At 52.0% G+C, this 24421-nt stretch overlaps 1 protein-coding gene across 1 annotated transcript in view; it reads right to left on the reverse strand.

Annotated features, from left to right (window-relative positions):
- LOC138809576 (POU domain, class 2, transcription factor 3) overlaps positions 1-24421 on the reverse strand; it is a 58640-nt gene that overhangs the window by 24948 nt on the left and 9271 nt on the right. Inside the window, exon 3 of the mRNA XM_069996251.1 lies at positions 9138-9172. Coding sequence (XP_069852352.1) covers positions 9138-9172 — 35 coding nt within the window. The remainder of the gene's footprint in view (positions 1-9137; positions 9173-24421) is intronic.

Below are 24421 nucleotides of genomic sequence, written 5' to 3' on the forward strand. Positions count from 1 at the left end.
AGGGGATGATGGAGAGGAGAGAGGGGATGATGGGAAGAGAGAAGGGATGATAGAGGGGAGAAAAGGGATGATGGAAGGGAGAGAGGGGATGATGGGAAGAGAGAAGGGATGATGGAGAGGAGAGGGGATGATGGAGAGGAGAGGGGATGATGGAGAGGAGAGAGGGGATGATAGAGGGGAGAAGGGATGATGGAGAGGAGAGAGGGGATGATGGAGGGGAGAGAGGATGATAGGAAGAGAGAGGGGATGATAGAGGGGAGAGCAGATGGTGGAGGGGAGAGGGGATGATAGAGGGATAAAGGGGAGAGGGGATGCTGGAGGGGAGAGAAGAGATGATGAGGGGAGAGGGGAGAGGAGATTATGGAGGAGAGGATGATGGAGAGGAGAGGAGAGGAGAGGATGGAGGAGAGAGGGGATAATTGGAGGAGAAAGGGAATGATGGAGGAGAGAGGGGATGATGGGAAGAGAGAGGAGATGATGGAGGAGAGGGGGATGATGGGAATAGAGAGGAGATGATGGAGGGGGAAAAGGGATGAAGGAGAGGGATGATGGAGGAGAGAGGGGATGATGGGAAGAGGGGATGATGGAGGAGAGAAGGAATGATGGAGGACAGAGAGGATGATGAAGGAGAGGGGATGATGGAGGAGAGAGGGGATGATGGGAAGAGGGGATGATGGAGGAGAGAAGGAATGATGGAGGACAGAGAGGATGATAAAGGAGAGGGGATGATGGAGGAGAGAGGGGATGATGGAGGAGAGAGGAGGCAAGGGCCCTCTGGCCCAGCCAGAGCCACCAGGAGTTGCCACCCCTGCCAAGCGGCTTTCCAAAGAATGGCTCTCTCCTTCCCGCTCCTGCCTGGAAGTGCCCCAGCGAGCCTATCAGTCAGGCGTTTGATCTCTGGCTGCGGGCGCAGCAGGGTTCATGCTGACACATGCGTGGGAAACCTCGGCATTTGAAGCCCATGAAGCTCGGCTTCTCCCTCACCACATGTGTGCACAAACATGCACATCTATCCATATACGTGCGTGCACACAGAGCCTGCTCAGTAAAAACGTGCTGCACAAACGCCTCACTGTGCCTCGGCCTAGCTGGGTCTCATCTGCGCACCGGGTGCGCACACTGTGGGTTCATCCTTCGAAAGCAGTTGGCAGCAGAATCATGGACATAGAAAGACAACGAGGCATGGATGAACACTGGACAGCAACGATCCAGTTGTTATTTACGGGGCAGGCACTCCGCCACTCAAATCAGCTATTTTTGGGTTAGGGTCTCACTGTCTCCCAACCTGGCCACAGTTCTCTGATCTGTGCCTTCCATCCACACACATATGGGGATTACACGGCGCCACGTGCTACCATGCCCAGCTTGATGGTTGAGACTGGGTCTCACTAACGTCTGCCTGGGGTAGCTTCACATCCCAATTCTCCTGATTTCTGTCCCCTGAGTAGCTGGGATTACAGGTGTGCGCCTCTGTGCCCTCATCCCAACAAAACTTTTCACTGATAGGGGAACAGAAAAGTAAAAACATCTTTAAATAATGCAGCACTATATGATCACTAACCAAAATCCTAACTTTATATATATTATATTGTCCAGAAACAATCTATAAGTCTTATTTGTAAACTTAGAAAGTTGCATTCATTTCTGGATTTGAACTCAGGGCCTGAGCACTCTCCCTGAGCATCTTCACTCAAGGCTGGCGCTTTACCACTTAAGCCACAGCTCCATTTCTGGCTTCTTGGCAATTAACTGAAGAGTCTCACAGACTTTCCTGCCTGAGCTGGCTCTGAACTGTGATCCTCAGATCTCAGCCTCCTGAGTAGCTAGGATGACAGATGTGAGCCACCGGCGCTTGGCCAACAACATGATTTTTATCTTATTATTTCTCTCCCATTTACAGAGAAGAAACGGAAGACTGGAAAACTGGAGCGACCACAAGACAGCTTCTGCGACAGGGCTGAGGTTAGAATCCAGCCTGTGCCCTGCAGGATTAGAACCAGGGACAGCCTACCGCGATCCATGCCAACCAAGTCCACAGGCACATACAGACGATGCCAGGCCAGGAAGGGGCTGCCAATGGAGCAGAGCAGAGCATGGTGTCACCTCAGAGTTTGGGAGCAGAGAGGGCAGGGGAGACATGCAAGGAAGAGGGAGCGAAGTCCCACACCTGACCTGGACACAAGCAACCCAGGACTACCCAGAGGGCTACAGGGACTTTGAGGGGGAGGGGGCAAGATGCATGAAACAAGCTGGAACAGACAGGGGCCAGTATTGACGGGCGTGTCATTGGTGATCATTACTTAAAGGTGAGTGCATGAAGTCCCTTTTTGTCACTTAATTGCAAGTCACTGTGCCATTTGAGCCTCTTCTTCAAGTTCCCCTTTCAGTCACATCAGAACAAGCCAGGTCTTATGACAGGAAAATCCTACTGGCTCAAAGAAGTCCTCTGTGAATTGTCAAGCAAAACCACCGGGTGCCAGCGGCTGAGACGTACAATCCCAGCTACTTGGAAGGCTGAGAACAGGAGGATCAAGATTCAAGGCCAGCCAAGCAGAAAACATTCTCTGCTCATAACTGGATGCGATGGTGCTCGCCTGGGATTCCAGGAATGACCGAGCAAGGCAGAGGTGCACGTCTCGGCAGGAATGGAGATTCTATCCTAAAAATAACCAGTGAAAACCAGGGCCGGAGTATGGCTCCACAGGAAAGCACCGGCCCAATACGCATAAGGCTCCCAGTTCCAACCCTCCTATCTTGAAAGGAAAAAGTCAAGTAAAGGGCCATAAAATGGAAAGTGGCCTGGGAGGGGACAGGACGCGAAATGGGTTTGTAGATGCAGCCCCGGAGCCCTGAGGTCGGCCTGCCGCCATAGCTAGCCTTCCTTGCAGGACTGAGGTGGGCAAAGTTCATGTTCAGCTGCGGCTGCGATTCTCAGGGAAGTAGAGGCACAGCCCCGTCCCCGGGGGCAGAGGAAAAGCGGGGGCCGCCCCTGCCCTGCAGGCACACACACGTGCAAGCCGCGCTCCCCTCCCGCACGCACCTCCTTCTCACGCACAGCCCTGGGAGGCGGCTGCTCCCAGGCCCGGGAACCCTCTGCGGGTGAGAACTCTTCTCCACCACACCCTTCACCTGGCAGCCCTCCCCGGCGCAGATACCATCTCTGCCGTCCCCAGCCCAGCCACGGGAGGTCTGCAGGAGCCGGGTGGCGTGAGCCAGAAGGTTCTGGAAACGTGGAAAAGTACCCGACACATCCAATGAGGGGCCCCAGGTGGCGTCCTGTCCGTGGGCGCTCTTCTCCTTCTCAGAGACAGTCGGCATGGTGGAAAGTCCGACAGGTCTGTCTTCCTTCAGAGCTCCACCTTGAGCGAGTTACTTCATCTCTCTGAGCTATAGTTTCCCCAACAGTGTAAGGGGAATAATACTGCTTACCTCACCCAGCTGTTGTAAGGATTCAGTAATATCAAATAAGATAGAGCCCTGGCTGGGTGTGGTGGGGCATGCCTGTGATCCCAGTGTACCAGGAAGGCAGAGGCAGGAGGATCGTTCAAAGCCAGCCTAGACAGTGTTCTAAGACCCGGTCTGAAAACCAAACCAAACCACATATACATAGACACGCATCTGCACGAATCTGTGGCCTGCCTGTGGCTCACATCAACCTCAGTTTGACCTCTAAGCAGCCTCAGTGTCCTCATCCGTACAATAAGAATTAGAAAACCTACTTCTGTAGCTTTATTAGGGTTTAAGGAGCTATTGCTTGGAAAGGGTTGAGACTGGAGCCTGGCATAAGCTAACGGCCGGTCTCTTTCTTGGGAGCACTTCCCTAGCAGACCCCGCTAGTCAGTGCTCAGCCTGGGCAGCATCTGCATCCACCCGCCGCAGTCTCCCACATCTCCAAACACCGCCCACTCCCGCGTGCCCCCGGGGGTTAGGGAAATGACCCAAACACCTTCCTTTCCCTCTGTCGTCCTTTCTGCTCTCCACCTTGCACCTGGGGTGAGAGGAACATTCCAGGATGTGTCCAGGGGCTCAGGTCAATCCTAGAGCCCGACCTAGCCAAGTCCCAGAACCCTTTTGGATGAGGCCATGCCTGGAACTGTCTGGTGGAGAAAGCACCAAGTGCTGAGCGGTGGGTGGGGAACGCTAAACATCTCTGCTCCTCCCTGCCCTGCTCCTCACGAAACCTGCTCTCACTCTAACCCTAACCCATACCTTGAGATGGGGGCCGCTGCCTAGACCACAAATAGGAAACAGCTGATACCTCAGCATCAGGCCTAAAGCATCAAGCACGGCCTGCAAGAGGGGAGAAAGCAAACAGGTTCTTCTATCCCATTCTTATTAGTGTTCCATGGCTGGCTGAAGTGGTGGGCCTTAGGTCTGAGGATGGGTGCCAAGAAATAAATAAGAACCTTTCTAGAAGTCTCTGTAGCCCACTTAACTTGGTGTAAACCTAGATAAGTTGCTGCACAGGGAGAGAAGAGAAATCAAGTCCTGGAGTCCCATTCCTCCAAAAGTATTAATAACTGAGGATTTCTATAAGCCTGAGACTGTCCTAAGTGATCTATAGGTCTTCACTATATTTTCAGTCTTTTTGTTTGTTTTTTTTTGCCAGTGCAGGCATTTAAACTCAGGGCCTCCTGCCTGCTTGCTTAGCTTGCTCACTCAAGTGGCACTCTACTACTTGAGCCATGCCTCTAGCCTTGACTTTTGCTGGTTATTTTGGAAACAGAGTCTCGTGGACTATGCCTGCAGCTGGCCTCAAACTTTGATCCTCCAGATCTCAGCCTCCTGAGTAGTTGATTATAGGTGTAAGCCACCAGCATCTGGCTTTTTACTATTATTATTAGTTAAACAAGATGCTGGGAAATAAATACTATGACTGTTCTTGGTTTAGATGAGAAAGCTGAGAACACACTTAATCTCAGTATCACACTGTGTAGGGAAGCAAGGAGACTGGACCTACGGTGCTAGCAGGCTGGCAGGCCCAACTTATGGACTGCAGAACTGTGGGGAAATCCCTTAATCACTCATTGCCTCCGTTTCCACATGTATAGAATGGAGATGCTACCAGGCACCTCACAGAGTAACTCTAGGCATGCAAAGAAACCGTGTACCTAAGATACTTGTGCTCCATGCTGGCACACAGTCAGACTTCAGGACGTATGACATTCCCATATATATGATGCTAGAGGTTCATACCCACAGTGAAGAAATCACTTCGGATAGGAGAGTTATTTAATCTTGCCAAATGATCTCCTGCCTGGAAATTCTGCTCCACACCTAGCTCGCTCGCTCGCTCGTTCGCCGTCACCCCGCCAGGCCAGTTGGCTCCTGCGCAGGTGGCCCTGGTTCACACACTCCCTACTCTGACCTTTGAAGGAACGTTCCGGGCCCACCTCCCTTAATGGACACAGGGCACGTTCCCCGGGGGTTCTGGGGGACCCCACGTCCCAGCGCCATGCAGCTCTCCCTGTCTGCAGCCAGGCTTACATCTGCCTGTGCTCCTGGCGGGGGTGGTGTGTTCTGGGTGTGGGGGATGGCCGCATCACTGTGAGGGGCTTTCTGACCCTCACAGGGTGGTTTTTCTGACTGTCTTAATTGTTAGGAGGTTCCAGTGGTGTCTACTGCAGGAGACAGAACCAAACAAGACTCTATTCATGTGCCCAGTAACTTTTGTGTTATTTTCAAATGCTCCTGGACATGTGTGCGGGTGATTAATCTTTAATCATAAGCCTACTTAATCATAAACTTTAATCATGTCTATAGTCTCTTTGTGCACACACGCGCGCACACACACATACACACACATACCAGTACTAGGACTTGAACTCAGGACCTCAGCTCTCACTTGGCTTTTTGCTCAAGGCTGGCACTCTCTCATGAGCCATACCTCCACTTCCAGCTTTTTGCTAGTTAACTGGAGATTAGAGTCTCTCAATTTTTTTTTCTGCCTGTGGTTGGCTTTGAACCCTGATCCTTGATCCTCTAGATCTCCCCTCCTGTGTACCTAGGATTACAACTATGAGCCATGGACACCAGGCTCCAGTGTCCCCCTCCCTCTGTTTATGTGAGTACAAAGTATCTGCCCGCCTTCCCCCAGAGACATTGTTTATTGTGTTTCTGTCTTCCCTTTCCCCTCTCCTCCCTGCTCCTCGTGTCTCCCCTCCTTTCCACAGTGGAGATTTATTTGCATTTTCTGAAAAATTAATCTTCGTCAACCTGCCTGTTGACTAGGTGGGAACTTTCCGGTGCATTCTCTGTGTCTGGTGGACAGGTTTAATTCTGCGCTGAGTCCCAGAAAACCCACTGTGGCTGCTCTCAAATAGCCTGCTGCCAACATAGCACTGCCAGGCTCCTGTATCTGCTTTGTTTTTCAATTGTTTTGCTAGCTGGAGTGGGGAACACCCCGCCTGAGGACTGTAGAAGGTTCTAGAAATAATCTGATACATGACAGGACATACTTGTATGCTCTTGGCCAGCTGCCCTCAGCATTTGCCTTTATTGTGGTGTGTGTGTGCGTGTGTGCATGTGTGTGTGTGCGTGTGCGTGCGTGCGTGTGCGTGCGTGTGCGTGTGCGTGTGTGTGCTGAAGCCCCAGCACCACCTTCAGTGACATTCTTCTGTCTCTTACAGAAGCCACTGTGCATAGGGCATTTTGTCATCTTTCAATTAGAACCTCCCTCTAGAACTTAAGAATGGATGATAAATCCCAGTGCTGGTCGCACACGCCCTTAATCCTAAGTACTCAGGGAGCTGAGACCTGAGGATCCAAAGGTCCAAAGCCATTCCTGGCCGGAAAGCCCATAAGACTCTTATTGCCAATTCACCAGCAAAAAATCCAGAAGTGAAGCTGTGACTCACGTGGTTGAGCACCAGTCTTGACTGAAAAAGCAGCAAAGACTCCCCTGGGCCCCATGAGCCACTGCTGGCTCATGGAACTTCAGGACTTGCTGTTCACCCAGCCCCAGGCTGCCACTCCCCACTGCACCCCCTAGCCAGGGGCTTCCCGTGGGGGCTCCCCAAGGGCAGTGGCTCTTTCTCTACCCTTTGCGTCTGCCAACTCTTGTTGTGTCTGAGCAGAAGCTGTGTCTCCACCACCACGCTCTCCTCCCCTCCACCTCCCATTGCCTCCCATTTAGTCACTGTGAGATCATCTTCCGCCTCTGCTCCCAGGCCTCTCCCCGGGACAGAAGCAGAGAGCACGCAGAGGAGGCTGCTGCAAGGCATCATGGGAAAAACGAACCCTATAGAGTCATAGAGATGTGGGTTCAAATCCTCCCCCCCAGCTAACCAAGTTACTTAATCTCTTAAATGCTTGTTGAAAAAGGTCAGACTGTCTGGGAGGCAGTTTCCTCCTCTGTAGAACTGGGACCGGGACCCTTCATTGCAACCCAGGTTCCTGGTGAGGTTTGCCAGGGATAAAGAGCCCAAGTGCCTGGCCCAGGAAAGGGGCACAGGTGCCCAGCAGAGGCTCAGGTGCTCAGCAGAGGCTCGAGTACCCATCTGGAGGCCTGTCGGTGAACCGGGCAAAGGTGTACATGAAATGTGATGGCCTCAGAAAGACAGTCAGGGAGGAGGCAGCGCAGGGCAACCCGTGGTTGCAGACGTCCAGCACTGCGGACGATGGGGCTGTCTCTTCCTCTAACCCCTTCCCCAAATGCACCCACTCCTCTGCGGCTGGCTCCATCCTTGTCTGTCGTGAGAAATCTCCCTGGAGTTGGGGGGATGGCATGCCCCCCAGGCTTATCCAAAGGAAACAAGCTCACATAGGCCCTCTCCAACTGATGGGGAGACTATACCCCCCAAAAAAGGTTTATGGGGCCCCCTTGCAGTCTGCCCAGAGCCAGAGGGTCTGGCTGGCACTGGCCCAGCCTCAGGCTCAGTACAAAGGCTTCACAAGCTCTCTGATGACACAGGGCAGCATCTCACTTCCACCTCCTGGTAGCTGGCGTGGTCCCACGGTGCTTCCCTGAGCCTCCCATGCACAGACTGTGGCAATGAGGTAGGGGCCCAGGCTGGGGGTGTCCTGAGTCCTCAGGCCCACACCCCAACCCGCTCAGCGCATTCCTGACGACCTCCATCCTACACTGGAAGGAAACCTGGCCAGTGAGTCTCTTGCTTAGTCCATGAGCCAGAAGCTGGTTCTAAAGAAGATTCTACCGTCTTCCTCTCTTGCTATCAGTTCCATAGTTTAATCAACTGTGCTGGCTGGAAGTCCTTCTGTACCTAACCTAGATCTCTCTTTAAATTGTTATAGGTCTGGAAGACGGGGGGGAAGGATGGGCTTTATTTGTTGACAAGTTTCCCAGGCTTCCTGATGAGTATAATTGCGACTGTTGCCCGCCTGAGAGGTTTGGAGTGAGGACTCCAGGTTGTGACTGTTCTTTCTGACATAAAGATGTGCCCAGGGCTGAGAGCAAGGAAGAAGAGAATACATGTGCACCTTTGATCACCAGTCCCATCCAGAACCCCCACTTGCAACAGCCCTTCGCGTTGCCATCTTCTTCTCCACCTAATCTTCCTTCAAAGCTACCCTCAGATACCACTTCCTCCTTGAAGCCCATCCTGAGCTCCCAGAAGAACGAGCTCTTCCCATCTCTGCTGGATATGATGTTTTTTTTCACACAGCTCCAGGAAAGCACAAAGGAGATTGCCTTCTAATAATTCATTAAAAGTGTGTGTGTGTAAAAAAAAAAAAAAAAAAAAAAAAAAAAAAAAAAAGAACCTTGGGGAAGGGAGGGAGGGAGGGGATGGTAGGGGGAAAACAATGGAGGGGGTAACAATGTTCAAGAGGAAGTGGAAGTGTACTCATTACCTCACTCATGTAACTGTAACCCTCTGTATAGTATCTCTACAATAAAAAAAATTAAAAAAAAAAAAAAGTGTGTGTGTGTGTGTGTGTGTGTGTGTGTGTGTGTGTGTGTGTGTGTGTGTGTGTGTGTGTGTGTGTGTGTGTGTGTGTGTGTGTGTGTGTGTGTGTGTGTGTGTGTGTGTGTGTGTGTGTGTGTGTGTGTGTGTGCGCGCATGCGCTGAGTACTGAGGCTGGAACTCCAGGCTTGAGCACTGTCCCTGAGCCATAGCGCCACTTGTGCGTTTTGATAGTTAATAGGATAAATGTTTTCTTCTGACTCAAGTTCTTACCTGTCTGTTGAAATCCAGGCCATTTCGATCATTTCCTGGAAGAGAGAACAAAAACATAGGGATCATTAGAGGGAGGTGGATAGAGGGAAAATAGCATGCTGAGAGGAGCTAGCCATTTCCCCGACATCCAGGATCTCCCTGCCCATCCTGTGTTCTGGAAATCTCTTGGGAAAGCCTCCTCCCAGGAGCTGGACGCTAGGGAGTCACCTGCAGGCAGTCTTCTGAGACAGCGTCTGCATCCCCACAAGCGGGGGAGCCCCATGCTGTACCCCTAGTGGTAGCTGCTACACCTCATAGACAGCAAGAGGCCAGCTGTGGGTCTTGAAGGAGTGCCAGGAGGCTCTGCCTGCTCGCCCAGCCCTCCAGGGGGAAGAATACCTAAATGTGAGCAGGTACATCGGTGACGGCTCTGTCTCCCTGACTCCTATTCATTTCACCTGTTGTTCATCCTCTTCAGCAAAGAAATTTGTAATCTAGGAAAAGTCTAAAGTTCATGCCTGCAATTCTGGTTACATAGGGAGGCTGAGATGGGGAAGATTGTAGTTAGAGGCCAGTGCAAGCAAAAAGTTTATACAATCCCTTCCCAATCAATAGGGGGACTCGGTGAAGCTCTCCTGTAATTTCAGCTTTGCAGGAGGCTGAGATCAAGAGGATCACAGTTCCAGTCCAGCTTGTACAGAAAAATGTTCTTTAAAAGCTGGGCACAGCCAAGTCTGGGGATGTGGCTTAGTAGTAGAGTGCCTGTCTAGAATACATGAGGCCTTAGGTTTGATTCCTCTGTATCATAGACACAAAAAACAAACAAATAAAAGAATTAAAAGAAAAACCATTTAAAAAAAAAAAAAAGAGCTGGACATAGAGAACCCGACACTGGTGGCTCCCGCCTGTCATCCTAGCTACTCAGGAGGCCGAGAGCGGAGGATCGCAGTTCAAAGCCAGCCCAGGCAGGAAAGGCCGTGAGACTCTTATCTCCAATAAACCACTAGAAAAAGCCAGAAGTGGTGCTGTTCCTAAAAGTGATAGAGTGCTAGCCTTGAGCAAAATGCTCAGAGACAGCACCCAGGCCCTGAGTCTTACCCCCTCCCCCAAACCAGGCACAGTGATGTGCACCTGCTATCTCAGATACTATGGGAAGGGTCAAATAGGAGGGTCAAGGATCAGGATTCAGGCATGGGCTGCTGTAAGGACCCAGTTAGAGGGCTGCTGGCAGTGTTGGGGCCATAGCAGAGGGGGCAGGGAGGGAGCTGAATGTAGCACGCACACTGCTGAATGGATGTCTGGTGCTGAGAGCTGGATGCAAAATGCAGTGGGAAGAAGGAAGGGGGTGATCCCTAGGTGTGGGCTGTCTGGACAGAGGGAGTGGTGGCCACGCCAACCACGGAGGAGCAGGTAAGTGGCCCCAAACCAGAATTTGTGTTTGGGACATGGGCAGTTGGAGACTCCAGTGAGATATCCCAGCAGCAGTGGGAACGTTGGCCTGGACTCTGGAGGAATTGTGGAGTTAGGAAGAAGAGATTGGACAACTATGGGCTTCTAGGCAGTATTTAACATCACGAGACTTCGAGAGATCACAAAGGAGCTGGGTCAGGAGGAAGAGCAGGAGCTGGGCCTCGAGCTTGAGCATGGTAGATTGCGCGTAGAAAGCAGAGGGGGCAAGTATGGCAAGTACATGAAGGGACTCATCAAATGAATGCCACGCATGGACCTAGAAGGTAGGAAGGGAACTGTCGAGGGACGGGGAGCCACTTGACATTGAGGGGGTCAGCAGGTTTGTGGGCAGTCAAAGATGGATCCCCTTTGTTCTTTCCTTTTTCTTTTCGGTACTAGTACTAGGGGCTTGAATTTAGAGCCTGGGCTCTGTCCGTTGGCTTTTTCACTCAAGATTGACGCTTTATCATTTGAGCTATAGCTCCACTGCTGGTATTTTAGTAGTTAATTAGAGATAAGAATCTCATGGAATTTCTTGCCCACGCTGGCTTTGAACCACAGTCCTCAGATCTCAGCCTTCTGAGTAGCTAAGATTATAGGCATGAGCCACCAGTACCTGATCTGTTTTCTTCTCGTTATTATTATTAGTAGTAGTAGTAATAGTAGTAGTAGTGGTGGTAGTAGTAGTAGTATATGTGTTTGTGTGTGTGCCAGTCCTGGGGCTTGAACTCAGGGCCTGGGGACTGTCCCTGGGCTTCTTTTGTCTAAGGCTATCACTCTACCACTGAGCCACAGCACCAGTTCTGACCTTTTCTGAGTAGTTTGGTGACAATAAGAGTCTCACAGGCCTTTCCTGCCCAGGCTGGCCTAGAACCACAATCCTCAGATCCCAGGATCTTGAGTAGCTAGGAGTATAGGTATGACCACCAGTACCCAGCCTAGTTTTCTTATTCCTAAGGCCAGCCACGGTCAACCAAGAGACTGGTCTCTGGATGTTCCAGGAGAGGCTGAGTAGACCTTGGGTGTTTAGTAGGGGCTTAGTTGTTCAACCATATTCTCTTCTCACTCCCCTCCATTGGGTAAGGAGTTCAAAGTCAGCAAGCGCCTAGGCCGAGACAGAGACCCAGGTGTGCAGGGAGAGGGAGGGTTGGACAGAAAGGAGGAAAGACAGTGACTACTAGGGGCCACCTATGGATGCACGGTTACTAGAAACTTCTTTCTACCCCCTTAAGATGCTGTCCATCCCTGGACGGTGGGGAGGCTGTAGCAGAGACCGTTTGGAAAGTTCTGGCCTGAGCTCCATCACGCTGGCAACCTTGGTAAAGGCAGGGATTTCCTGCAGCCTCAGTCTTCTCGATAATACAATTATTATTAATGATCATTATTATTGCCATTGGGAAGTCAGGGGCCTGGGCTCCAGACACCCTCAGCCACGGGGCCTGGTCTGGTGTTAGGGCCTTGGCATGTGCTGCTCCTTCTGACCACAATGTCCTTCCTTTTCTTCCTAGAAAACACTTTTATGTCCTTCTAAACCCAACTCCAAAACAAACCAAAGGATCACTCCCTCTGAATTCGCTTGTTTCTTATCTATGTGGCTGGAGCCTCAGTTTCCCCCTCCCCCCCCGTTGCCCCCCTCCCCCCGAGACTAGGAGGTCCCAGAGGTCAGGGTTACTATCATCATTGTCATCCTTGAGCTTTGAGGGTCCGGCATGATGCTGGCATCTGGCAGGTGCTGGGTGATCCCATGATAAATGGGTCCAAGTGTTTTTGTCTTCTTGGGATTGTTTTGGTTGTTGTTGTTAGGTGTGGGGCTTGAACTCTGGGCCTGGGCGCTGTCCCTCAGCTCTTCAGCTCAAGGCGAGTGCTCTACCACTTGAGCCACTGCGCCACTTCGAGTTTTCTGATGGCTTATTGGAGACAAGAGTCTCATGAACTTTCCTGCCTAGGCTCGCTTTGAATCGCAATCCTCAGACCTCAGCCTCCTGAGTAGCTAGGATTACAGGAGTGGGCCATTGGCACCCAGCTTGGGTCCAAGTTTTGCTGAGAAACTGCTACAAAAATGAACCACCTCAGACCTGGAACTTAGAGGTACCACATGGCTGCCACCGCCTGAAAGCCTCCCACTTCCAAACCCTCACCCCTCGCTGGAGCCTCTTCTGCCACTTGCAATTAAATGACAACAACAGAAGAGAGACACACGTGGCCAGGAAGGGTTTTTTAGGATCCATGCTGAAGTCCAACCTCAGAGGGGAAAACGCCCGCACGAGGTCACCCAGCCTAAGAGAAACCAAGGCAAGGGTGCTGATTTCTATAAGACCCTTGTAATTGTCCCAATAAACCCACCGAGTCTGGTGTTTGACATAGAAAAAGTGAGCGTTGGGCCTTAATCAACAACTTAAGCAAATAGAAAGGAATAGATGGTGATGGAATTTGAAAGTGATTCAAGGCAGGAGGAGATTCATAAACTCGGGGGAGAGAATCAGTGTTGGGGAATAGTTCGGTAGACCCAAGCAGAAAGCTAACACCAATGAGATAAAATGCAACGGAACAAATGGCCAGCCTTGCATGCATTTTTACAGTTAAACAAATCAATCATCTAAAGCAAAGATAAAGGGGATTGAACTGTATACTTAGAAAAGATTTACATGGTAAATTTTGTTATATCTCAGCTTTTTTTTTTGCTCAAGGCTAGTGCTCTACCACTTGAGCCACAGTCCACTTTTGGCTTTTTGGTAGTTTATTAGAGGTAAGAGTCTCATGGACTTTCCTGCCTGGACTGACTTTGTACCACAGTCCTCAGACCTCAGCTTCCTCAGTAGCTAGGGTTACAGGTGTGAGCCATCATGGCCTGGCACAGTATTTTTTTTTTTTTTTTGCCAGTCATGGGGCCTGAACTCTGGGCCTGGGTGCTGTCCCTCAGCTCTTCAGCTCAAGGCAAGCACTCTTACCACTTGAACCACAGCTCCACTTCTGGCTTTTTCTGCTTATGTGGTGCTGAGGAATCGAACCCAGGGCCTCATGCATGCAAGGCAAGCGCTCTACCACTGAGCCACCTTCCCAGCCCCCAGTATTTTTTTTTTTACTGAAATAAAAATATATATAGCCAAAGCTGGGAGCTAGTAGCTCACACCTGTAATCCTAGCTACTCAGGAGGCTGAGATCTAAGATTGAGGTTCAAAGGTAACCTGAGCAGGAAAGTCTGTGAGACTCTCATCTTCAATCTTCCAGAAAACCGGAAGTAGAACTGTGGCTCAAAGTGGTAGAATATTAGCCTTCTGCAAAAATTGCTTAGGCATAGTACCCAGACCTTGAGTTCAAGCCCCACGACTGATAACTCTCTCTTTCTCTCTCTCTCTCTCTCCAGACTGGAGGTGTGACTCAAGTGGTAGAGCACCAGTCATGAGCAATCAAGTGGAGTAAGGGCATTATGCACTTAGTTCAAACCTCGGTACAGGAAGTAGAATAAATAAAATATAGTAAAATAACATATGGCCAGGGCAGTGATGGAAAGCAACATTTTGGTACCCAGAATCTGGAATGAAGGCATCAAAGAGACCCACTGAATCCTTGGGGAGCCTCAGGATGCTGAGTTGGATTCCGTTAGACCACAATGGCCAAGGGAAGGAGACAAAATCCACAGATCTGTATGGAAGGGGTGTCCATGGCTTAAAACAGCTCCCATCTCCACCCTTCTTCCCCTCCCTACCTCTCCCCTCCCTCCTCTCCCACCTCCGCCTTCTTCCTCCTGACACCTGGTGAACCCTGGATCTATGGTGGTAAGGGGCTTGCAGGAGCTGGGGATGGGGTGTCAGAAGGCCCCCCCTGCCTTCCCATTTCTCAGCTGAGCCAAGAGCCCCGCCCGGCAGGCCTGGCGGATTCTCCTGGCTCTGGCAGCCATGGGATGGGAGTTTGCCTGGGGAGCAATTCTCTGGGTGAGGGAGGGAGGTGGACGCGAATCAAGAACTGTTCCAGCAGGATTTTTCACTTCTGCCTGGTAAACAACGCAGACAGCCGTGCGCCATGGCTCAGCCTCTCCCATTCCCGACTGCTCTCTTCCCCACTGCTCTGCTCCCCGCAGCTACCCAGCCTCTTTTTAACCACTTAGCAACTTAATGGATCTTTCTGTGATAGCGATTTTGCTTTTTGTTGTTGGTGGTACTGGGGTTTGAACTCAGGGCCTTGTGCTTGCTGGCAGGTACTTTACCACTGGAGCCAGGCCTTCAGATCTTTTTGCTTTAGGGCATTTTTCAAACAAGCTTGCATATTTTAGCCTTCGGTGACCAGGACCTTGATCTTCCGCAGCAGCTGGGACCACAGGCATGTACCATCATACCTGGCCCATTTGTTGAGATGGGGGTCTCACTAATTTTTTGCCCAGGTTGGTCTGGAATTGTAATCCTCCCATCTATGCTTCCCAAGAAGCTGGGATTACAGTCATGAGCTTCCCCGCCCGACACTTGGGATAATAATTTTGACTGTTACATTGGTTGGGATTTTATTAGTTGTAAGTCAGAGAAGCTTACTTCAAATGAGCTTAAGGCAAAAGATCAGTTAATTGGTTTTTCTATTTTGCACCAAAGGTCTGAGGTAGGACCGGTTTCATGCACAGCTGACTCCACACTCATGACCCCTTCTGAGACTGACCTCTCTTGCTCCTCCTCATAGGTGAGAGACCTGCCCTGTGGTCATCTCCTCTACCCAACAGCCCTCTTCCCTGCTAGTCTAAAAGAAAAGGCGAGAGTGTAGCAGCTGTAAAGGCCCTGAGTCATGAACCAATCATTCAACCATCCACCCAGGCTTCCACGGGGCAGGGTGCAGTGGAGGCCCAAGGTGGAGGCTGTCTTAGATTCCAAGTGAGAAAGGCTGCCAGGGGTGCTGACCAGGCTGTGAGGAGCTCAGACGGGTCTTTGTCAAGTTTGCAAGATACTGGACTGGGTGCAGTAGCTCACTTCTATAATCCTGGCTGCTTGGGAGGTGGAAAGGGGGAGGAGCACTGTTTGAGGCCAGTGGGGTAGCAATTTATAAGGAATGAGGTCCTTTGGAAACATTGCTGAGCAGCCAATCATCAGGGCAAACCAGAGACTTCCAAGGTGGTCATTTAACCCAATCAAAAAATAGATTTTGTTTTTAACCAGCCTCCTACCTCCACACTCCCTTACCTTTTCTGGTGCTTACAATTGCCCCCAGTGGGTTGGGCAGTGTGGCCTAGCGACCAGAGTGGTATACAGAGGACACACAGCAAACCGAGCATCTCTTTCACGACTGCGTGAAGTGAGGCTTGGGGAAAGGGTTCACCTTCACAGCCTTTGGAAACAAGAGCGTCTCTCCTATTCCTGCCACTGTCTTTTTTTAAGAGGGAGGAAATGCCAGGAAGAACCTGAGGAGGATGAGCTATAAAGCCGCCTGAAAACAGGGCACAGGAAGGCCGGAGATGGACAGTGGTTTAGGCTACTGGTTTAGGAGTGGGGTGATGGGTGGTCCGAGTTTCCATTTTCTGCTAGTTAAGTACTCCTGGTTCAGTCAGGATGTGGAAGGCAGCATCATCCCTGTGTGACTGGATGCCTTGCCCAGGGCAGACATCACTAGTCAATCCCAGCACCCTTCTCCTCCCCCCCCCCCCAAGCTCAGTGCTGAGATCAGCTTTCTACTTACTACCCTAGGCCAGGATGGTGGCTCCAGGTATTCCCAGACTCACTTAGGAGTTGTCATGCTTTAAAGTTTCTACTTCTCTAGTCCAGGAAGAGAACATTGGAATGCCCAGCTGCCTCGGACAGGGCCCACGGAGAGCTCTGTCTGCCGGCTGCCTTGGACACAGCATGCTCACAAGATGGAAGTGGAGCCGATCCTCCGGTCCCTTCCCACAGCCCCAGGGAACCCCGGCAATGCCACGACCAACTGCGGAAACCCAGCTTCCCACTTCCCACTGCGAGTTTTCATCTCATCCTTCACTTTCGGAAAGAGAAGCCTTCTCACCAACGGGACTCTGCTTGCCAATTCATTTGGTGGTAGACATATATCTTTTCCAGCTGGACTCCCGATGGGGCTCTGGATCTTCCCTGCATGGTGCCTGGCATCTCTCAGCAGCACAGAGGAGCAAGGTGGGCGGAGCGGTCAGGGCTAAGCGGAAGATAGAGTCCTAGGAGGCCTCTGATTTAAGGAGTGGGGCCTGGAGAGCCAAGTTTCCCTTCAGAATCTTCACTTATGAATTGAGCCTGTTGGTACAGGCCTGTAATCCCAGCTACTTGGGAGACAGAGATAGGAGGATCATAGTTGAGGCTAGTCTGGAAAATGTGAGTGACTCATAGCAACAAACTAACCAGGCGTGATGGTTTACAATTATAATCCCATGAATGGCATAGGTAGAAGGAATGCAGTCTGAGGCCAGACCAGACAAGAGTGTAAGGCTCTATCTGAAAAACAAATGAAATCAAAAGAACAGGGGCATAGCTCAAGCGGTAGGATGTTTGCCTAGCAAGCACAGGGCCTTGAGTTCAATACCCAGAACCTACCCCACCCCTAATCTCTACATAGTTCCCTGACCCTAGAAAAACAGTAAAATCCAACCTCAAAGGATGCTAAATGAGCTCTGCTAAGCAAGGGCTTTGTTCCAATCATGACCAATAACACATCTCAAAGCGCCACCCCCCCCCCATATTGGTGGTACTGGGTTTTGAACTCAAGGCCTTGTACACATTGCTCAGCTTGCTTGAACTTGAGATCCTCTGGGTCTCAGCCTCTCAAGTAGCTAGGATTTTACAGGCATGAGCCACAGACAGCTGGCCTCTCTCCTTACTTTCTGCCCCATCTCTACACCCTGAGAAAGACAACTGGGCGAGGGGCCTGAGGAGCTGAAGAAGCATCTCCCTGGAGCAGCCGCCAGGGGTGCCCACACCGTGTCTGTAGCACCTGTTAGTGAAGCAGGCTTCCATCTCTGGACTGGCCACAAGTGAATGCCCAAGCAAACCGGCTCAGGAGCAGGCTAGCCTTCCCAGGGAGATGTCCTGGGCTCTAGGGTCACTGTACCCCACCCCCATGGACTCACATGTCCTCCTGGAAATGGCACTGGTGGGAGGCAGCTCTCAACACCTCTCCAAGCTTCGCTCATGTGGCCCTCGAGCAGCTCTGGGGATGCCATCATTACCCTCATTTTATGGAGGAGAACTGAGCGAAGAGTCTTAGATGAGCAATGTGCCCTTCAATAATGAGCCCAAGGTCAGAGCAGGCTGGGAAAGCACGGAAGCCCTTCCAGACACATGAGGGAAATCACACATGGCAAGTCACGTGCTCCGAGGTGTCTGGCCGAGAGAAGGGACGTGACCGGCCAGAGGCCCCAGGCGGGTGAGAAAGAGGCGTTCGGGGTCCGCCTGTGATCCCATCTTCTCAGCAAAGTGCAGAGATTGCTTCTGTCACCACCTTGATTTTTTAAAAAACTTGTTTTACAGGTGGAGGTGACCAGCCTGTGCTCACAGGAAAGAAGGGAGCCTGAAGCTTGCACACAGACATATTCAGTGGCTCCAACCCCTCAGGTCCCTGAGAGGGTCAGCTGAGCCCAGATGTCCCCAAGAAGGGACAGAGATCCAGGCCTTTCTAACCGACAGAGTCCAGCGCCTCTGCAGGGGTTGCTGGGCTGCCATAGGCCCTGGAGCCCACATTTGCCAGCCAGCTTACCCCCTTTTGTCCAAACTGCCAGCTTCCCACCACACAAAAACCTTAATCATCCTCATTTGAATTTCAAATGACCTCTCCCTGCACCTCCTCCCCACCCGACAGGCTCTGAGGCAGGGATATGGAAATTCACCCTGCAGTATGGAAATCATGGCCCTATGCAAATGGGGCGTGAGACCCCAGCGCCATAGCAACCACCTGGTTTCCTTTCCTCCCCAGTACCTCTCTGGGTCCTGTGGCTTAGATTTCTCCATCCTCAGCTCTAGCAGAAATGGGAGACTGGACCAGCGTGCCCCCCCTCCTCCCCTCCCCCCCCCGCCCCTGCTAGGGGCCTGGCTGGAGCTGACAGGGGGCAGGTGGGGTCATCCCTACCTGAGGTCCCCTGGTGGGCCAGACTTGCCAAGCTAAGCATGCCATCTTTGGAGCAAATTTACACTGGGCACACCCAGGCAAGGCAAGATCTCTGGTTTCTTTGGGCCGGGCTAGTCCAAGGAGATGATCTAGGAGTGAGTGTGTGTGTGTGTGTGTGTGTGTGTGTGTGTGTATGGTGTACATGTGTGTGTTGTGTGTGTTGGGAGGGGGGGTTTCCTGGAGTCTAGGGACACAGAGGAGCCCCTGGAGATATCCATCAAGGAGGGGCAGAGGGGAGCTTCCAGGGTGCCCGCGGGAGGAGATGAAAGACTTAGAGCTTGTATGTAAACTCTCATGCAAATGGTTTGAGTCAACAGCAGCCCTGGTGGGTTTGGGAGATGCCTGTAGCCCGGCTTCCCAGCTATCTGACTTGGCACAAAGGTCAAGGCCTCTCCTTTCTCAGGGCCTCCCCTCTCCCCTCCTCCAGGAGCTCCCCGCAGTGAGCTCCCCAGTTCCCAGGAAACACAGGGGACCGCTTAGAACTTGCTGCTGCTGCCTGAGGCCAGGCAACAGAGCCACCCTGCAGGCGCAGGCTTGGGACCCTGCCCTGGGCCCCGGCTCATGTGGGAGGCCCACAGCTTTCCTTTTGCTTTGCTCAGTGCTGAATCTGCCCCTACACCCCAAACGAAAGGCTGTGGGAGGTGAGGAATGGAAGTAGGGTACCCCTTGTCTGCTTCATCTGCTCACCACCAGTGCCTAGGACGTGACTTCAACATGGGAGACCCTCTAGGAAACTCAGGTCCAACATCCCGCCCCTCCGGCAGGTGTGCCATCCTGGAGGAGTCCACCGCCCCAGAAAGCCACCTCCAGCCCAGGGGGACCCGTCTGGAAGCGCGCCCACCTGGGCTGGCGGTGGGCTTTTTGGAAGTGAGTTTGTGTGTCTTTGTGTGTAATGCACTGGTTGGATTCTAAGGACGTTTTCCCTTTAAATTCTTTTTCCGCTTGCTCAGCATTTTTCCACCCAGGTGTTCACAGGGGCGTACTGGGCTTTGCACACTTCCAGGGAAAGATGCACTGGGCCCTGTGTTTCCTGCTGGGGTCCCACAGTCACCCCACATCAGCAGGGCAGGAGTGAGGGGTACCAAGGAGCTTGCAAGAAGAGGGACACAGGCCCAGAGGCTTCACTGCTCATGGAAGCCAGTGGAAGAGGGTGTGTGTGTGCGTGTGTGTGCGTGTGTGTGCGTGTGTGTGCGTGTGTGTGCGTGTGTGTGTGTGTGTGTGTGTGTGTGTGTGTGTGTGTGTGTGTGTGTGTACGCGCACGCGCTACTACTGGGTCTTGAACTCAGGGCCTAGGCACCCGTCCCTTAGCTTTTTCACTCAAGGCTGGCACTTTACCACTTAAGCCACAGCTCTACTTCTGGCCAGGATTATAGGCATGAGTTACCGCTGCCTGACCTGGGGGCGTTCTTCGGCAGCGTCTCTATGGGCAGCCGGGGAGCCCAGGCTGCTGTGGGCGGGGCTGGGAGTTGTGGTACCAAATTTGTGCCAGAGGAGGAATTAGAAACACCAGCAGCACATGGGAGTCAATCAAGGCACTCTGCGCATGGACCTGTGCACAGAACTCTTTGGGTGCTGTGGAGAGTGCTCGGTGGGTCAGAGCTTGGTTCTACTGGGTACTAGACTGGAAATAAAAGCACCTCATCTCCACCTGGAGCGTCTGAGCGGCAGGAGGGAGCAACTGCATTAGGGGAGCTCCATGCAATAAAGATGGGTCACCATGCTCCCATCTGGTCCCTCCTTTCCTTCCCTCTGCAGAGATGGTTGCTGCTGGTGGGGGCAGGCGGCTTTTTATTTAAAGAGGCCTCCAAAGGAAGAGAGAAAGGCTCGGCTCAGACGGCCAGCCCTGCCCGGTCTGTCTGAGCAGTATCATCCTGTCTGTCTACCCCATGGGCTAGGCTGGGCAGCACGGACCAGCAAGTGTCTGGGGCGGGATGGGGCACAGGGTGAGCTGCCCTTCGTGCGAGGGACGACAGGCAATTCCTGGAGGCTGGTCACTCTCCTGAGACCTCCAGCACAGAGCCCCTTCTGAACCCTGAGGGCCAATTGCTACACTTACTCCCCCTGTCCCAGAAACTGGATAGCAGGCCAGGCGGAAGCCACCTGGGTTGTCTGGGCCAGGAAGAGGCAGTGAGGTGACCTCGTGATCCGGTACAAAGGTTGTGGGTGAGAGATAAGAAAAGGACTTCCAGAGAATTCCATTCTATAGGAAAAGATGGTTGACGGAAATTGTGGAGCTGGAACATTTCTAAGAAAGACTCTTCCCTTTTACCTCCCTCCCACTCTACCTTCCTTCCTCCCTCCCTCCCTCCCTCCCTCCCTCCTTCCCTCCCTTCCTTCCTTCCTCCCTCCCTCCCTTCTTTTGGTTTCACTTTCCCCCTTCTTTTCTTTTTCTTTTTTTTTCCGATGGTACTGGGATTCAAACTTAAGATTCTACCACTTGAGTCGTGCCCTAGCCCTTTCCCACACTTTCCAAGGATGGCTTTTGAAAACAAGCATAGAGCCGGGCGCCGGTGGCTCACGCCTGTAATCCTAGCTACTCAGGAGGCTGAGATCTGAGAATCTCGGTTCAAAGCCAGCTGGGCAGGAAAGACCGTGAGACTCCTATCTCCAATAAACCACTAGAAAACCGGAAGTGGTGTTGTAGCTCAAGTGGTAGAGTGCTCACCTTGAGCTGAAGAGCTGAAGGACAGCGCCCAGACCCAGAGTTCAAGCCTCATGACCGGAAAAAAAAAAAAAAAAAAGCATAGACCAGGTGTGCTCTGAGATGCCTTCTACCCTCAGGAATGGACTGCGGGCTCTGGCTCCTGTGCTTCTGGTGCCATCTCTTCACCTTACCCCGCCCCCCCAAGCCGATTACTAAGAGCAAACGCAAGTGCTGGGTGCTCCTCTCACACCACCCAGGGATGGAGCCTCACCTCGCTCCCTGAGTGCTCTATCGACTGGAGCCCAATACCGGGTGGCCTTCACACATGGGGGACTCCATTCTTGTCAGACGGTGCTCATACCCACTGCCAGTGAATCATAAAAGGGGGGTGTGCCAGGACTGGTGGCTCACACCTGTAATCCAAGCTACTCCAGGGGCTGAGATCTGAGGATCACAATTTGCAGCCACACACACACACAGAGTTCACATCTATAATCCCAGCTATGTGGAAAGCACAGGCAGGAAGATCGTGATCCTACAGTGGTACAGGACAAAAAAGCAAGATCCTACTGGGAAAATAATTAAAGCAGAAAGGGGTTGCGAGAGAAGTTAGGCTAGCAAACCCTAGTAGCGCCAGAAGAAAGAACTAGAAAGTTGTCAACAGGAGAGTCACTAGGACACCTTCCCTAAAGTGATGTCTGACCCTCAACAGCTAATTCTTAGGCGGAAAGCCATACTCATCTCTAACAGCCTTCTGCCGGGTCCTACCAGAACCTGATCATCCTCAGCCCCGTTTCTTGGAAACAGAAGGAGGCAGAGACAGTGAGCCTCCAGAATGAACTGACCATTGACCAGTCATCATTCTCCCAGGGGGGGGGTCTCAGGAGACCCCCGGGCCTTCCATACCTCGGAGCTCAGCCTTGCAGTCACGACTCTGGCTAAAACTCCACGAATGAGGCTTTCTGCAAAGCCATGGCCTCACCCGGGGGTGAGGACAGATGCTGGTCATGCTGCGGTTAAAGCCAGGAAGAAGGGCAACAGGGAGGACCGACCAGCCCCATCTCTCACCTCTGGTGTCCCTTTTCTTCCCCTGGCCTCCCTCTGGAGTGCTTCCTGCCTCGATCTGTGAGCAGGACAAGAGAACCATGGCTGGCTCCATCATCTGGGTTGAAAATCTCCCAGAATCCCCCTGTCAAACGTCCGCTGAGCCTGCAGAATCCCCAACCTGCACAGGATGCTCTCCTCCCAGTCTGCTGTGGCCTCCCCTTCCTGGACTCAACTCCCCTGCAGGGGCTCAGGTCCCCTCTGGCTGGGCTATCCTCCATAGTTTTGGTCTCTGCTCTGATGCTCCCGCCTCTTGTGTCCTGCGCCCCTGCTTCCAGGGAAAGTTACTGGAAAGATCCAAGCTTCAGCTTGTCCTCTGCTAGGCCAGGGACTCTGGGAAAACCAGCTGCTGTTCCTTCTCATCCCCGGACTCAGTTTCCTCCCCTGCAAAGTGCCAAGCAGAATAGAAACCCTATTGTCAGAGTCCTTGCGTTGTGGCCATGACTTCCCACACTGGACGGAGAGCCGGGGGAAGGGACGGGACAGGGGCTCCTCTCTCTGAGTCTGGGGTCAGAGGCAAAGCTGTTGAGGGAGAAACGATGCAGAAGGAATTACTGAAAGTCAAATGCTCATGCCTGTAGACCTAGCTACTCAGAAGGCTGAGATTCAAGAGCGTGATTCAAAGCCAGGCTACACCAGCAAACCTGAGAGACTCTCATCTCCCATTAACTAGCAAAAAAAATAAGGTGGAAGTGGTAGAACTCAAGTGGTAGAGTGCCAGCCTTGAGAAGAAAAGGTAAGTCCAAGAGAGAACGCAGGGCCCCAAGTTCAAGACCCAGTCCTGTGCCAAAATACAAATAAATGAAGGCAAGGCAAGGCAAAGCAAGACCAGCGCTCTGGAAGGAGTCTGGCTGCTCTAAGCGGGGAGATGAGGGTCAAAGGGAGGATGGCCTGGGGATTTCTGAACCTTTACCAGCTGCCTTGGCCTTGGGCAATTTATTCTCTTCTGCGCTGAAGGAAAGGGAAAAACAAGCTGTCCTGCCAGCCAGTCTCCACCAACTGGGAGGTCCACTCGGTGCTCCCAGCCCAGGCCTGCGGGGATTTCACACAGTCCCGGGTGCTCTCAGGGGGCAGGGGCTTTCTAGGTCATCTTTGTTTATAGTTCCTTTAAAACCCAGAAACAAACCACTCATTAATTCATGCCCTCCTGGGAAGGTGAATATGTCTTTTAAAATTTCAAAGGAAGCCATTAAACCAAGTTGCTAACCATTGTAACTCATAATAAGCTTAATAAGCTTTCCTCTATATTAAAAAACATTTTTTTTTAAGTCTGAATGACTTTCCAGGAAGTTTGGTTTCTTTAATGAGTGACTTCTTCTTCTTCTTTTTTTTTTTCTTCTGGCCCTGGAAAGTAGTCAGTCACCTGAGGGTTATCTAGGCCTGGATGATCCAGCCTGGTCACTGGGAAAGATGGCGGCCTGGAGGAGAGGCGGTAAAGTTCCAGAAGTTGTCCACGACTCTGGTTCCACAGAGCCAGCCTCCAGGGCTGAAGGAGCATAGGGCACCCATGAGTGTGTAGAGGGTCCGAGCACCCAGCAGCCAGGCCCGCACACCTGCTACGTAATCCCAGAGGCTGCTGGAGGTTGTTAGAGACGGTGCCAACCCAAGCCACCCGTGCCCAGCACTGTGCTAACAGACGGTGTCTCCACAAACTCCGGCCACTCTGAGATCAGCATTAATTTTCCCTCTTCACAGATGAGAAAAGGATAAACTATGAAGATGCAGGCAGCCGGTAGGCAGCAGCAGAGGTGCACATTTCCCTCCAGGTCTGCACCTTCTCCCAACATTGTCTGCTGCTGCCTTCCAAAGCGGTTGACTCACGTTACACAGCCCTGGGATTCTTTTTGTGGCTGTTGCTGTTGTTGTTCCTGGGGCTTGAAGTCAGGGCCTGGGCACTGTCCCTGAGCTTTTTTCTCATTCATTTGAGCTACAGTGCCCCTTCCACCACCTATGCTTTTCTGGTGGTTAACTGGAATTAAGAGTCTCATGGACTATTGGGACTGGCTTTGAACCACCATCCTCAGATCTCAGC

Source organism: Dipodomys merriami, unplaced genomic scaffold (assembly GCF_024711535.1).
Source record: "Dipodomys merriami isolate MVZ:Mamm:240054 unplaced genomic scaffold, mDipMer1.0.p SCAF_103, whole genome shotgun sequence".
Lineage (NCBI taxonomy): Eukaryota > Metazoa > Chordata > Mammalia > Rodentia > Heteromyidae > Dipodomys > Dipodomys merriami.